At 42.9% G+C, this 16,733-nt stretch overlaps 1 protein-coding gene across 3 annotated transcripts in view; it reads left to right on the top strand.

The window, feature by feature from the left end:
• LOC132815107 (intermembrane lipid transfer protein VPS13B-like) overlaps window positions 1-16,733 on the top strand; it is a 945,713-nt gene that overhangs the window by 889,464 nt on the left and 39,516 nt on the right. For all 3 annotated transcript variants that reach the window (XM_060823876.1, XM_060823877.1, XM_060823875.1), the window contains exons 52-53: window positions 2,278-2,561; window positions 14,437-14,564. In XM_060823876.1, coding sequence (XP_060679859.1) covers window positions 2,278-2,561; window positions 14,437-14,564 — 412 coding nt within the window. The remainder of the gene's footprint in view (window positions 1-2,277; window positions 2,562-14,436; window positions 14,565-16,733) is intronic.

Below are 16,733 nucleotides of genomic sequence, written 5' to 3'. Positions count from 1 at the left end.
ATTCCCAGTTGCCGTTTTGAGGTCATGGTAGTGAGCTGCCTGCATGAACTCCTTTAGTCCATGTATTGTTGATAGACCCTGAATAGCATTAGGGAGGGAATTCCAGGATTTTGACCCAGCAACACTGAAGGAAAGGCAATATATTTTAAAGTCAGGATGAGTGGCTTGGAGGGCAACTTGCAGGGAGTGGTGTTCCATGTATCTGCTGCCCTTGACTTTTGAGGTGGAAGTGGGTATGCGTTTGGAAGATGCTGCCTAAGGATGTTTGGTGAATTTCTGCAGTGCATCTTGGAGATTTTACACTTTGCTGCTACAGAGCGTCAGTGGTGGAGGAAGAGAATGATGGTCTTCTTCCCCTCAGAAAAGAGGGATGTTACTGCACTCTCTTACTCCATGTACCAATGCAGATCTCATGCACATTGGCTGTTGCATTAATGTATCACTGAGAAAACATGCAAATTTTCTGCGGTGCATATTCCTGGTCCTTTCTGCCTCAGCACCATCATTCTTAGAAGGGGAAATAAAAGTATGTGAAATTTACAGGACGCAACCAAGCCATTCTGCCCAACTATTCCATATCGGTGTTTACACGCTATACGGTGTTTACATCTTGTCCAGTTTGATTCTACACCAGAGAAAATCATACATTATGAGAAACTGAAGCTTCACCCCTCCCTATCTCTGAAACCTCTTGTGATTTTAAGGACCTCTAATAGGTCAGCTCTCACTTCTCTTTATCCAAGAGAATACAGAGGCCCACACTGTTCATCCTCACTTGATAGCTGACAGAACTTCCAAATCACTACCATCTCAGATACCTATGCTCATCTAACTATGGCCTCTTGATCATGGCACAAATTTCTGAACTTCCACCCCTAAAAACCTCCACCTCGGTCTCTCGCTCTCTCTCTTTTAAAATACCTTAAAAACTAATCTCTTTGACCAAACATTTGGTTATTTGCCAGGTTATCTCCTGGTGTAGCTTGCTGGCAAATTTTTTTGACAGCACTCTTGTGATTGACACGAGTTGTTTTACAATGTAAAAGGTGTTATATAAATGCAGGCTGTTGTTGTCATTGGAGAGCTAAGCATTTTGAGGTGAGGAGAGAGAAGTTGGTGCAGAAGCAGTCAATATAACCCCAATAGCCAGCTCTGAGGAGGAGGAGGTGCTACCTTGCTGTTGTCCTGCTATTACGATGTTGCAAAGACATGGCTAAGCAATAGGATGGAGAGCCCTTTCCCAGAGCAAGTAAAGCAGGGAGTCCAAAGAGAGGGAAAATTTAAAATGGGAAAACATTCCCAAAAGCACATTAGCATATTTTCCTCTTTGTGATACTTTATAACATGTTTTTCAATGTCTCTCTGCTCCATTTTTCTGTATGATGTGAATTTAAGCTCTCGGAATGGTATCTTTGGCTGAATCTTACATCAAATGGACTACAGCGGCACAAGACGTTAGCTTGCACCATCTTCTGAAGCACGACCAGGAATGGGCAATAGGTGCTGTCCCAACCAGTAAAGCCCATATTTCCTGAATGAATGAAAAGAAAAGCACTTTACCAGCCTCCGCCACCGTCTCCCACGATCTTAGCAGGGAACATCGGCTGAGAGGAATGCTGACTCTCCCACTGACACTGTACGGTCCATTGCCCTTAAAAACAGAAATCCTACATCAAAGAGCTCTCTGCTACTTTAGGGAGGAACCTTGCAATGTGGGCCCAATGTTTAAAAATGGAGTCCAGTGTAGATGAGCATAGGTATCTGAGATGGTAGTGATTTGGAAGTTCTGTCAGCTATCAAGTGAGGATGAACAGTGTGGGCCTCTGTATTCTCTTGGATAAAGAGAAGTGAGAGCTGACCTATTAGAGGTCCTTAAAATCGCACGAGGTTTCAGAGATAGAGAGGGGTGAAGCTTCAGTTTCTCATAATGTATGATTCTTTCTGGTGTAGAATCAAATTGGACAAGGTGTAAACACCATATAGCTTGCAAACACCGATATGGAATAGTTGGGCAGAATGGCTTGGTTGCATCCTGTAAAATGAGATTGAGTGTTGGGTGTGGGAGGGGAAACGAGAGTTCAAGGCAAGATATAAACATTTGGGGTTTGGTTTTGGTGGTCTGCTGGGTTGCCATTCCTCAACCCTTTTTTTGTAACGACACCTCAAGAGTACTTCATTGCTTGTAAAAGTGTTTAGAGGTGGCCATGCAGACTGCCATATTAGATGCATGTCTTTCCTTTATTAATAATGTTACTGAATTTTATTCATGTTTTTCAGCGTGTCCACATAGCAGAAAGTTCTGTGTTTAGCCTCAGTCCAGCAAGAGCCCACTCTCCTCCTGTGCCAAGTTCCATTCCTTGCTGGGATCTCCTCGCAGGTGCAAGTCAAGCAGATTTCAGCACCCCACTACCCCAGAAATATCTGCTGCTCGGCTACTCTCCGCACATTGGCATGAACAGCTGTCAGTTCTGGAGTCTGCCAACCATAATTAGGCAGGATTTTCCGAGGCAAAGTGTGGCAGTGCCTCTTAGGGATTCCGGTGAAAGTGGATTTTGTTCCAGGTACAGTGAGAGCAATTTTGATTTAGGAAAAAAAAGTCTCTTGTTGACATACTCTGCCATGCGTAACTATTTAACTTCAACATTGATATTACAAGTAACTAACCAAGACACACTGTGGGGACTTGTTGGAGGGCATTCCTATTTGAAGACCGAAATTCAGTAATCCTCTCTTTTATTTCTAAAGCAAGATATAACTTTGTGTGTTTTGCGACTAATCATTTTTGATTCCATTCCTCTGAATTGCAAATTTCCCTTTACAGTTAATATATTAAACTCTGGCAAGTATACCAAATCGTTTATGGAATTGATTTGCAATGTCGTGTTCAATTGCAGTGATTTATCACTGTCACTATGTGTTTCCCCTACTTATGATCTGAGAGCCCTGTTGAAACAATAAGCATTGTCAGACTATATTATTATCAAACAGTGAGACTTTGTCATCCAGTTCATGTTGGGTATTCTCTGTGAACAGCTAGAATTTGCAGAAACACCAGCCCAGGATTGGTCATTGTTTTTGAGACAAAATGGACCTGGAAGTGGGACGTAATGTCTCTCAAGGGCTGGTCCAGCATGGAATAATCCCATTACTACCGACATTACTCTTGATGACTCTTAATTGCCATTCTTCTCAGAGTTAAATTAATGATGAAACATAGTTTGGATATCACGGTGTCACGGGTTGTTTGAGCTTATTTATCTTCATTCTGCAATGAGTGCTTCCCTCTGGTGACCAGGCCTTAACTGAATCCTCTCAGTCATACTTTTCAGTTCCCCTGTTTGGGTATGTTTGCGCAGCGCATGAAGACATGCAAACAGTTCTCCACTCCCCGCCTCTTTGTGATGCATGTGCCTTTTCACAAGATGACACAGGAGAATAATGGGAGTTATACATTTGGTGTCCATCTTCAAACCCCTCACCCCAACCCCGCTCCCCCCTTTTGTTATTGTAGCCCTCAATGTTCCTGCTGTTCCCTGCCACCCCAACAATTCCACTCCCTTGCCACACCTTAAACTTACAACGCTCCTTATTCAATTCCCTTCTCTGTTTCCTCCTCCCCACCACACCTATTCACCTGTTTTTTCCCGTCCTCAAATGCAGCTCTCAGCCTGTTCAGCCTCTCCTATAGCTCAAACCCTCCAACCATGGCAACATCCTTGTAAATCTTTTCTGCTCTCTTTCAAGCTTCACAACGTCCTTCCTATAGCAGGGAGACCAGAACTGAACACTGTGTTCCTTCCATTACTTGCACTGTATGCATTTGCGCAAAGAAGCTACTTATTATGAAGGAGCCATGTGACTGTACGCTTGTAGCCCTTTGAGCTTTGGTGGGGGGGGGGGGGGGGGAAGATGTCTGCTCCCCCAGAACCCAGCCTGGTACATACCTCTTTGAATTTGTGAACACACGTCTTTCCTATTTTTGCTGAATAAGATTGTGCCTGTGAGTGTAATTACAGCAGGCTGGGGCATCACTGTGTACTTGTGACAGTCTAATGAACGAGGTCTTGACAATCAAGGTCAGGAATCCAGCCTGCCTGAAAGAATCGTAGAACCTAATGATAAAACTCACATTGGGAAACTGACGTTTGTCTCCTCCCCTTCAGCCCTGGCCCAGAAGTGTCTGCCCAGAGAATGGTATTGCACAAGGACAGCTATTTGGTCCATCATGCCTGTGCAAAATCTTTGACAAAGCTACCAACTATTTCCACTGCCACTGGTCATTCCCTATCATCCTGCAGTTTCGCTCTTTCTTTTCAAGCAAATCACCCGTCAGATAATAGTGGCTGCACTTCGTAAGAGCAAACAATTGCAAAGCACTTTGCGATGCTGCTGTAACATGGTGATCCAAATAAATTGGAGGATCATGTTTGTTATTTTGATTGGAATGATTGTTTCTAACACAGGCAAAGGGCACTGCCATTAGAGACGGCTGTGCAATCTTCTGCACATGTACAGCAAGCATTTGCACCATTGATGTATAACACTGGCATAAAGTGGTTCTTTATTTTCAACATATATAGGCAAGGCTTGAAATAAAATAGTTCAAACAAAATTCTATTTCATGTCGGGCAGCCCTGCACCTCCCCCTGGCTACTCATGAAAGTCAACAAGAGGTATTCTTAAACTGTTTGTGGCCTTGCCCCAGATCCCTTTGATTTACATCCTGGGGTTTGTGTCAGTTGATGTAGCCAGACATGAAACAATATGAAGACACAAGGTGCATCTTAACTGAAAACAATTTATGAATACAGTCAAGCTTTTGACGTACCTTAATTTACGTACTCTGCTTCAAGCTTGTATTTCTCGTCAACTGGTAGACTTCCTGTGATGCTCCACCTAGTGGTAGCATTGGCACAGGCATAGACTAATGTTATTTGTATTGGAATTTTCAGAAAGATCAAGGAACAGTTTGATCCTCAGTACTCCTACACTTCCTTCAAAATTCATGGCTTCTGTGAATGAACCTGTATTTGCTTTCCCATTTGTCATCACATAAAAAATATAGAGATGGTGAATCAAGAGTGGCTCAGTGGTTAGCACTGCTGCCTCACAGCTCTAGGGACCTGGGTTCGATTCCAGCCTCTGGCAACTGTGCGGTGTTTGCACATTCTCCCCATGTCTGCATGGGTTTCCTCCCAATCCAAAGATGTATAGGTTAGGTGCATTCATCAGGGGTAAATATCGGGTAGGGGAATGGGTGGGTTACTCTTTAGAGGGTTGGTGTGGACTTGTTGGGCTGAAGTGTAGATGAGCAGAGACCTCCATGTCCAGGTACACAGATCCTTGGAAGTTGCCACCCAGGTTGACAGCGTTGTTAAGAAGGCATACAGTGTTTTAGCTTTTATTAATAGAGGGATCGAGTTCCGGAACCATGAGGTTATGCTACAACTGTACAAAATTCTGGTGCGGCCACACTTGCGTATTGTGTATAGTTCTGGTCACCGCATTATAAGAAGGATGTGGAAGCTTTGGAAAAGGTGCAGAGAAGATTTACTAGGATGTTGCCTGGTATGGAGGGAAGGTCTTACGAGGAAAGGCTGAGGGACTTGAGGCTGTTTTTGTCAGAGAGAAGAAGGTTGAGAGGTGACTTAAAAGAGACATATAAGATAATCAGAGGGTTAGATAGAGTGGACAGGGAAAGCCTTTTTCCAAGAATGGTGACGGCGAGGACAAGGGGGCATAGCTTTAAATTGAGGGTGATAGATATAGGACAGACGTCAGAGGTAGTTTCTTTATTCAGAGAGTAGTAAGGGTATGGAATGCTTTGCCTGCAACGGTAGTAGATTTAAGTCGTCATTGAACAAGCATATGGATATATATGGAATAGTGTAGGTTAGATAGGCTTCAGATTGGTATGACAGGTCGGTGCAACATTGAGGGCAGAAGGACCTGTACTGTACTTCTATGTTCTATGAAAGGCCTGTTTCCACTTTGTTGGGATTCTATGATTCAAAGCTGATATGAATGACTAGGCCAGGAGCTATCAGGTGACAATGTACAGTCTGGGTCTTGCTATTCTGTTGGATAGGGAAGGGTGAGAGTTGACCTTTTAGAGGTCCTTAAAATCACAGGAGGTTTTGATTGAATAGACATAGAGAGAGAAAGAGAGTCTCACAAAATGGGAAAATCAAAACTAGTGCAAAACTAAGATAGTCAACAAGAAATCCAATGGAATATTTAACCAGGGAGTATAAGAATATGAATCTTTGTGCTTCAGGGAATTGATGAAGTGAAGAGCATATGCATTTAAGGGGAAGGTAGATAAGCACTGGAAGGAGAAAGAGATCTACTGATAGAATTGGATGAGGAAAGATGGAAGGAAACTCGAGCAGAGTGTAAATGCCAGTAGGGACTGCTTGAGCCAAATGGCTTGTGCTTGTGTTCTACATCCAATGTAATCCATTGTAAAACTTGGCTTGATCTGCATATTAGAGTATGTTACAGAGTGAACAATATATCCTTATATCATTGGACTAGACACTGTAAATAATATGGGTTGGCTTCATATCCCACTGCTCCCTTGACTGTGATGAAAAACACCAGGCTGATTTATCAGTCTGAACTCCAAGTTGTGTCTCATAGAAGCAGTACAGTAACGTACACTACTTAACTTTATAGTTTTAAATCTCAAAAGATAAAACTGCTTAGACTTAAGCTCTCTTTGGTAACCTCTAGACATGTTCCATGATGAAAATTCGTAGACACTCAGACAATATGAGCAGGTTATTGCCATTCAGCCCATTGAGCTCATTCTGCCATTCAGTATGATCATGGTTGATTATCTATCTCAGCACCACACTCTCTTTTGATACCCCATGACACCTTTAGAAATCAATCTATATTTTCCTTAAACATGTTTGATGTCTTGGCTTCTACGGTCTTCTCTGGTAGAGGATTCTCTAAGTTCACCATCCAGTCAGTGCAGATATTTCCCATCTCAGTGTAAAATAGCCTTCCTCATATTCCAAGACCATGACCCCTTGGTCTGGAGCCCCTCCCCCAGTAAGGGAAACCATCATCCCTACATCCAGTCTAGCCAGCCATGTTCAAATTATGTACTTCAACAAAATCCTTTCCCAGTCTTCTCAGCTCCAGTAGGTACTGGTTCGGTTAACCCAGTCTCTCCTCAGGTGAAATATCTGCCATCTTCAGAATCAGCCTGGTGAAGCTTTGCTGCACTTTCTCTGTGGTGAATATATCTTTTCTTAGGTAAGGTGACCAACCTGCACGCAATGCTCCAGGTGTGGTCCCAGCATAGCCCTTTACAGCTGCAATAAGGTGTCCCTGCTCCAGTACTCAGACCATCTTGCACTGAAGGCTACCATATCAATTGCCTTCCTACCTGCTAGCTGCAGGTGCATGCTTATTTTCAATGACCCAGGGTCCTTTGTATAACAACCTTTTCTAATCTCTCACCATTTAAATAATACCATTATTCTGTTTTTCCTACTGATATAGATAATTTTACGTTGAAGTTGTACTGCATCTGATGTGCAGTTGCCCACTTACTCAATTTGTGTAAATTGCCTCGAAACCTCTTTGCATCCTCCTTAGCACTCTGACTCTCACTTAGTTTTGTGTCATCAGCAAATTTGGAAATGTTGCATTTGATTCCCTCATCCAATTTGCTGATGTTTATTGTGAATAGCTGGGGCCCTAACATTGATTCCCTGTAGTATCACATTGTTACCACCTTCCACTCTGAAATGATCTATCTATTCCTACTCTCTGTTCCCTGTCTGTTTACTAAGATTTGATCCATGGAGGTGTGTTAACATAAATCCCATGTGTTTTATTTTTGCACCAAATTCTTCACCAAACTCTTACCCAATGCACCACATTCACTAGTTCTCCTTTTTCTATTTTACAAAACTCTGGTAGATTGGTGATAATAAATGTGTCCTCACACAGCCCGTTAGTCTGTCATTTTACACTGGCACAGATTTCCTTTCAACACAGGTGAGCAAGAGGAGGGCACAAAGAGAACAGATATTTTATTTTCCTAGTTAAAATTCCAGAGAAAATTCTATGTTTGTAAGAAACTGCATACTATAAATTTTGCAGCTGCGTAATCACATGTTCTGGATTAACCCTTTAAGTCAGTAAATTAGTATAAAAGATGTACACTGCGTAAAAATGAAATTCAGTACAAATACTTCGGATGCTAGAAATATGAAGAAAGTTTAGTGGTTTGGAAGCGTCTGTGGAAAGAGAAACAGAATTAGCATTTCAATTGCATATTATGAATACCTTGTGCAATTCTGGCCATCACACAATCAAAAAGACATAATTGTACCGAAGGGGATGCAGAGGAGGTTCATCAGGAGGATGCCTGCGATGAAAAGTCTGTTATGAGGAGAAACTGAATAGACTGGGTTTGTTTTCCTTGGAGCAGAGGAAGCTGAGGTGTGCTCTAATTGAGGTAAACAAAATTAGAGAATCTCCTCCCCATCAGGGCAGAATGGCGACTCAGTGATTAACAATGCAACCTCATAGCACCAGGGATTCTGGTTTGATTCCCCTGGCAACTGTCGCTGTGGAGTTTGCACATTGTCCCTGTCTGTATGGGGTTTCTCTGTGTGGTCTGGTTTCCACCCACAGTCCAAAGATATGCAAGTTGGGTGGATTGGCCATACTAAATTGTCCATGGTGTCCAAGGATCTGTAGATTATGGGTTACAGGGATAGGGTAGGGGATGGTTCTGGTGGAATGCCCTTTGAAGGGTCGGTGTGGACCGGGTGGGCCGAAAGGACTGCTTCCACACTGTAGCGTTTCTATTTGTCAAAGACTAGAGTTACAGGTTTAAGGTGAGGAGTAAGTCGTTTAGAGGAGAAATGAGGAAAGAGTTTTTCACCCAGAAATATAGAACGTGCTGCCGAGGGAGTATTCTTGCAACGTTTAAGAAGCATCTGGATGAGTACTTAAAATGCCAGAGCATAGTACACTATGGACCAAGTAAATGGATTAGTGTTGGTTGGTCAACACAGACATGGTGGGCTGAAGGGCCTGTTTCTATATTGTATAACTTTCTATCTTTCTTTCTGTGTGTCCCTCTCTCTCTCTCTCTCTCTAAATCTGTATTGTGTTATGAAGAAGTGTCATATTGCACTTGAAATATTAGCTCTGTTTCTTCCTCCAGAGATGCTGCCAGACCTGCTGCGTTTCTCCAACATTTTCTTTTGCTGCGTATAATGGCTTCAGTTAATGAGTTGTCATGGTTTTTTTTTCCCCTTTTCTGAATAAAGATTGAGATCATTGGCTCAAACATGTAATCTCCCCCTCCAAGAGAAACTACTTTTGGCAGCTTTGTGACTCCTTTTCAACACAAACACAAAGCATTGTGGAGAAGGAAAGTCTGAAAAAAGTACAGAAAATGTTGGAAATACTAAGTTAGGTCTGGCAGCATCTGTGGACGGTAGGAAACTATTAACATTTCAAACCAATGACCCATTATCAGAATGGTTGTGATTAAAATTCACTGAGCTGAAAGTCACTGGTACAGAAGAGGTTCTGGGCCGTTATTGTCTTTTTAAAAAGCAAGAGCCAACATTGAGGGATTTTGAGGGACTACACAACGTGAAATTGTTCCGTTGGTAAGAATAGAGCCACAGATGAGTTGAGGATAATTTTGTTTCGACACAGCAACATGTTATGATCTGAAATGTGGTGCCCGAACAGTGACAGATTCAATAGCAACTTTCAAAGTGGTATTACTGCCAGACTGTTAATCCAGAGATCCAGGTCATGTTCTCAGGATCTGGGTTAGAATCCTGCCATGGCAGATGGTGAAATTTGAATTTAATAAAAATCGGAACGAATGCAGGTGAGCGTGATTGTTGTCAATTTTCAGGAAAAATCCATCTAGTTTTCTGATGCCCTTGAAGGAAGGAAATCAATTGTCCTTACTTGTGATTCCAGACTGACAGCAGTGTGACTGACTTTTAACTGTCCTCTGGCACTTAGGGTTGGGCAGTATACACTAGCCTAGCCAGTGGTACTCTCGTCTCTGAATGAATAAAAAAAACGTGGGACTGATTGGGTAGCTTTGATTAAAGAATGGTCTCCTCCTGTACTCTATAATTTTTCAAACTTAACTGTTTCCAAATTAAAATGAGGCTTGGCAATTTATAGAAGCCAATTCACTTCATGAAAGCGGAATAACTCTCTTTGGAATCCCATTGTATCTCATCCATTAGACATTAAAGGACATCTGAAGGACAAGAAGATTTCCAGAAACAACTTTTTTTTTGTATTGCATCTTATTATAGCATCAAGTTTTGCTGAAACTGTAGCTGTATCAGGTTGGATCACACATTTGGCATTGAGACAAATACCACATTTATTCTATTCTTATCTTACATCTGTTCTTAATGAAGCCTTCAGATCTTCTTTTAGGGAGGGTGAAGCAGTTAAAATTTTTAATTTTTTTTTCAATCATGAAGTACATAAATCTTGGAGCAGTATGGGAGGTGACTGAGGCAGTTGGTGCCATTCCACTGACTGGGAAAAGCTGGCTGTGAATCCCAGACTCCTCTGACAGCTAGTTACTGATTCAGCCTGTTCATCGGTTTGCAGTACTCAGTGGAAGAGCAAAGGAAGAGCAAAAGGAAAATTTAGACATGGACAGTGCATCAACATGGACAAAAGTCTTGTTACCTGCCAGTGACTGAGACCACAGAATGTCCACCGTTAATCACTGACCTCCACGGCCAGTATGGAGCGTCTATGACCCACCACAAACAGAAAAATATGAAAAGCATGCCTACACATTTTTAAAAATAAGATTCCAGATTTATCATCCCATGTTGCTATTCCCACTCACACTCTCCCACAAAGCTATCTTTATTCTGGACAGTATTGAAACAAGTTATTGCCAGATGTCTGCCTGTGTACCCATGTCAGTGATTCATTTGGGGAGCACCACGAATTGACCTGCCCTCCAACCTTGTACTTCAAAAAGCAGCCGATCTCAACTTTAAATCTAGCTGGTTCTGAAATGGAGGAGGCTTCTCTGGGATATAAACACTGCTACAGGCCTTTTGAGTCAACTCACTGTTTCTGTGCTGTAAGTTCAATATAGACAAGCAGGAGGTTGGAAGAAAACAGCTAGCCAGGCAGCATCAGGAGGTGGCGAAGTCCACGTTTCGGGCTTAACCCTTCTTCAGGACTAGGGGTAAGGGGAAGGGTGGGGGTTGGTGATGTGTGCATAGGTGAACACGGGTAGAGGCTATGACCTGATTGGGAAGAATGAATCCAGTTGGTAGGTGGAAGGAAGGGTCGGTCAGAGGAATGGAAGGGTGGGGTATTGGCTGGCAATGGAGTCAGGGAATGGGAAGGAAGGTTGTTTGAAATTAGAGAACTCAATGTTAAGTCCTCTGGGCTGTACACTGTCCAGGCAGAAGATGAGATATTGTTCCTCCAATATGTGGTCTGGACTCGGTGTGGCAATGGAGGAGGCCGGGGATGGTCAAGTCGGAAAGCTTGATATAGTTTATTATAGCTATAAACTCACCTTAACACTGAATTGTTCCTCAGAGTGCTCTTACACTATCATTGGCATTGGGCAACTCTCCGAAAAGGTCTTGGCACACTTTTGTCTTGGTGTGTGAGGTGGAACAGCTTTCCATCAGTTCCAGTCATCTTCTGGAGCTGACATGGAGGCACATGTGTTAGTGTCAGACAATGCAACATCAGCATTTGGAGCATTTCCCTTGGCAACTGGGTCAGTAGCTTTGCTAAGTTTCTCCACTTTAATATGCAGGCAGGCTTTCTATGGTGCCTGGAGCTCTCTAAATGGGAGTTCTCCCCAGACTACAACTCAAGGTAGTGTTCCTGAGATGCTGCCTGGCCTGCTGTGCTTTGACCAGCAACACATTTTCAGCAAGGTAGTGTTCCACCCATATCTCCATTGTTTGTTGCAGTCAATGAAGACCTCCCCTGTCTTTGTTTTCAATGGAGCAAAATTCTTGGCAGATGGACCTGTAGCATTTTTGATCCTTTTGAGCCTGTTCAAGCAATCTCCCATGTCATAAGGTATTTGAATGTTTTGGCAAAGTTAAAACCAGAAGTCATTGATGGATCACCTTGCATTTGTCAGAAACAATTACATAGACTCCCTCGTCCCTTCATCTGTAACCATTTCAACATTGATCTTCTGACATAAGGTCAGACATGGAGATTGCAGCTATTACAAAGATGCACTGAAATTCACCAACATTCTCTGACAGTGTTAAAAAACACACAACACCAGGTTATAATCCAACAAGTGTAATTGGAAACATTAGCTTTCGGAGTGCTGCTACTTCAAGTGGTTGTGGAGAACACAATTGTAAGACACAGAATTTATAGCAAAAGTAAACTTCTCTGACAGTATCATCCAAACTCACAAACTCAACCACCTCCACGGACAAGGGTAGTACCACTACCTGCAAGTTCATCTTGATGTGAGGCAATATCACCGCCATTCCTTCACTGTCTTTGGATTAAAATTGTGGAACTCCATCTTTGACAGCCCTGTACACCCTAAGGACTGCAATGATTCAAGAAGACAGCTAAACACCATCTGCTCGAGAAAACAGCCCACCACATCTACCCTTGTCCTTGTAGCTGCTAGAGGGAAATTATCAAAAGACAATTAATGCTGGCCTAGCCAGCTTGCCCTTATGTTTCAGAAACAAATGACAAAGAAATGGGACCTGGGAGTTTTTAACTCGATGACCTTCCAAACACATCACCCCACCCAGTTAAAATCCTGAAACTGGTACATTAGCTGGCAATGAGGAATGTACATTCTGGCAGGAGCATCTGGGCAGGCTGAACATTCCTTTTTGGTGTGTGGACGAGCACTCTGCTTCCAAAAGTACAGTCTGAAACTGGACTAAGGTGACTTGGCCTTTTGTTTGAGGCCTCTTCTGACTCTGCTCCACCTCAGCTTACACACCAACTACCTCCTCATCTCTTCTCAATGTGGAAGAGAGATTAAGTTACAAAGGTGTTATCTGAACCCCAGGTGCATGTAAAGAGAAAGTCTTTGCTGTTCATCGGGAAATAAGTAGAGTATGCCACACTCACCCCATGCATGATTTGAAGTTTTCTTGGAGCAGGATTAAGGTTGCTCTATCTTAAGGAGTGATTTTGAAGTTGATCAACATCAGCTGGATCAGCAAATCAAACATCTTGACTTTATGAAGTGACTCCTTGGTCTTGTCTATCCAGGATCTAGAATGTCAATATTACAGCTCCCTCATTTTCGTGTGTACGGGAATTGTAAAATGTCAAGGGCTTATGCTCGAAACGTCGAATTCTCTATTCCTGAGATGCTGCCTAACCTGCTGTGCTTTGACCAGCAACACATTTGCAGCTGTGATCTCCAGCATCTGCAGACCTCATTTTTTAATTGTAAAATGTCAACAGGTTTGTGATCTTTTTGACTTCAGCTTTCAAGACAGAAATTGGGATAAAAAGGAAAAGAAAACCTACTGGAAATCACATCTGTAAAAATATGTAGGAAGGAAGATTTGCAATTGTGACTTTTGTAGATTCTTTACATTGAGGTATTTTTGAGGTGAAGTCACTGTTGTAATGTGGGAAACTTGGCAGCTGAGTGACTCACAAGGTCCCACAAACAGCAGTGTGATTCTGAGCAGAAGTTTTACTTTTCATTTATTTGGCCTAATGGATAAATATGGGCCATCTTTATTGTTTTGAAATACGTGCTCACAAGCACTCCTTAGTCTGTGCATGCATTTTGTGCTCAAACCTTTGGGTTTGGCCTAGCAACCACAGCCGTTGACATTAGAGTTCTGGTTAATTAATTAACTGATCTGGAGGTGATGAAATACTTCACACCACCTTCCTAAGGAAGTTCTAGCTGCACAGTTCCATTGAGGACATTCTTTTCCAACCACCAATGAAGGCCCTTAATTGGTCAATTGCCAGACAATTGAAGGCCTCAGTTCATCATCTGCTGAAAGAATGGTGATTAGTTTCCCGATTGGGGTGACCTGCCTGCCATTTTGGTACAATTGGCAGCATGGATGGGGGACCAAAGGAGTGACTTTTGAAAGCCCTCCACTCCCCAGATCACCCAAAATGTAGGCTTCGTCCAACGACCTTTAGGGTCAGAGCTGCCAGCCTCTGATTGCCCAGAAGCTTCTGGCAACCGTGTGATACTAGTATCAAGGCCTGTGATAGACCCAAGCTGTCCTGTCAGCTGTTATGATATGGCAGTCATATGATAGTTTGAGTTACCTCCAGTTGGCTGGAGTGTTAATCTCCAATAAACAAGCTTGCCCCCACACTTAGTTGCTGAAATGGAAAATTGTACCAAGAGTAAAAATTCTTTGTAACCTATTATCCCTCTTCCTCTTGTTTCAGAGCTGTGGTGGTGTCTTATCAGGAATACCTCGGTGTCACCTACATAACTGTCAGTGAAGATTCCAATCCTCGAATGATCATCCACAACAGATGCACTGTTGCGATCATGATGAAAGAAAATCTGAAAGGTAGAACCATTATTTAACATCTCTCAGCTGTAGTTACTATTAGTTGAAGCTTGTACTTTGATGCTTGGACCTATCCAGTTTAACTTTAACACGAGAATGTGAAAGAGGCAAAAGCCAAGGCCATAATTATAAGATAGGCATGAATTAAACCATGGATAAATACTAGAGTAATATCAATTGCTGTATGAATTGATTGACCAATGCTTCCTGTTGATTCCAATGATTTTTGATTGTGTGTTGATAAAGTAGGCAAGCTTACCAATTTTGAAAACCATCCAAGACGGGTTGCACCTGAACTGCAAGGAGACCAATGTCCTGGGTGGAAGGTTTGCTTGAGTTGTTCAGGAGGGTTTAAACTAGTATGGCAGGGGGGTGGGAACCTGAGCTGTATACCGGAGGTGAGAGTTGATGGAGATGAGGTAATAGCAAGAGGTAGCGCAGCCAGTGGGAAGGAACTTCCTGGAAAAGAACCAAGGGATCGGTTAAAGTGTGTTTGCTTTAATGCAAGGATGTCAGGAATAAAAGTGATGAGCTTAGAGCATGGATCAGTACCTGGTGCTATCATGCTGTGGCCATAACAGAGACGTGGGTTTCTCAGGGTCAGGAATGGTTGCTGGATGTCCCAGGGTTTAGAACATTTAAAAAGAATAGGGAGGGGGGGAAAAGAGGAGGGGGTGTAGCACTGCTAATCAGAGAGGGTATCACAGCTACAGAAGTTACCATTGTCGAGGAGGGTCTGTCTATTGAGTCAGTATGGGAGGAAATTAGGAACAGGTAAGGGAGCCAGTCACCTCATTAGGGGTTTCCTACAGGCCCCCCAATAGCAGCAGGGAGATTGAAGAAAGCATAGGTCAGCAGATTTTGGAAAAGTGTGAATGTAGTAGGGTAGTTGTAATGGTTGACTTTAACTTTCCCAATATTGTTTGGAACCTCCTCCAAGCAGATGGTTTGGAAGGAGCTGTTTTTGTAAGTGTGTTCAAGAGGATTTCCTAACTTAGTACACTGACAGGCCGACGAGGGGAGAGGCCATTTTGGATTTGGTGCTCAGCAATGAGCCGGGGCAGATCTTGCAGTGGGAGAGTGTTTTGAGGATAGTGACCACAACTGCCTCACATTCTACATAGCTATGGAGAAGGAGAGAAGCAGGCACAATGGGAGGATATTTAATTGGGGAAAAGGAAACTATGATGCTATCTGATGTGCATTGGGAAGCATGGACTGGGAGCAATTGTTCCATGGAAGGGGCACTATAGACACGTGGAGACTATTTAAAGAACAGTTGTTGCGAGTGATGCACAAATGTGTTCCTCTGAGACAGGCAAGAAGGGGTAAGACAAAGGAACCTTGGATGACGAAAGCGGAGGAGCTTCTCATCAAAAGAAAGAAGGCAGCTTACATAAGGTGCAGAAAGCAAGGGTCTTGCTCAGCTCTAGAGGATTACAGGCAGGTGAGGAAGGAGCTCAAAAATGGTCTGAGGAGACCCAGGAGGGGACACGAAAAAAGCTTGGCAGGAAGGATTAGGGAGAATCCAAAGGCATTTTACATGTATGTGAGGAATAAGAAAATGATCAAAGAGAGAGTAGGACTGATCAGGGATAGCATAGGGAACTTGTGTATAGAGTCTGAGGAGGTAGGGGAAGCCCTAAATGAGTTTTTTGCTTCTGTCTTTACTAAAGAAAAGGACCTTGTAGTGAATGAAACCATTGAGGAGCAGGTAAGCATGCTGGAACAGATAGAGATTGAGGAAGCTGATGTGTTGAAAATTTGGACAAACATTAAGACTGACAAGTCGCCAGGGCCAGACCAGATTTGTCCTCGGCTGCTTTGGGAAGCAAGAAATGTGATTGCTTCGCTGCTTGCGAAGATCTTTGCATCTTCGCTCTCCATCGGAGTCGTACTGGAGGACTGGTGTGAGGCAAATGTAATTCCTCTCTTCAAGAAAGGAAATAGGGAAATCCCCGGCAATTAAAGACCAGTCAGACTCACGTCTGTCGTCTGCAAGGTGTTAGAAAGGATTCTGAGGGGTAGGATTTATGACCATCTGGAAAAGCATGGCTTGATTAAAGGCAGTCAACACAGCTTTGTGAGGGCAGGTCATGCCTCACAAATCTTATTGAGTTCTTTGAGGATGTTACTGGACAAGTTGATGAGAGTTGAGCGGTGGATGTT

The sequence above is a fragment of the Hemiscyllium ocellatum genome, chromosome 4 (assembly GCF_020745735.1).
Source record: "Hemiscyllium ocellatum isolate sHemOce1 chromosome 4, sHemOce1.pat.X.cur, whole genome shotgun sequence".
Lineage (NCBI taxonomy): Eukaryota > Metazoa > Chordata > Chondrichthyes > Orectolobiformes > Hemiscylliidae > Hemiscyllium > Hemiscyllium ocellatum.
This window is presented reverse-complemented; position numbering and strand designations above follow the sequence as displayed.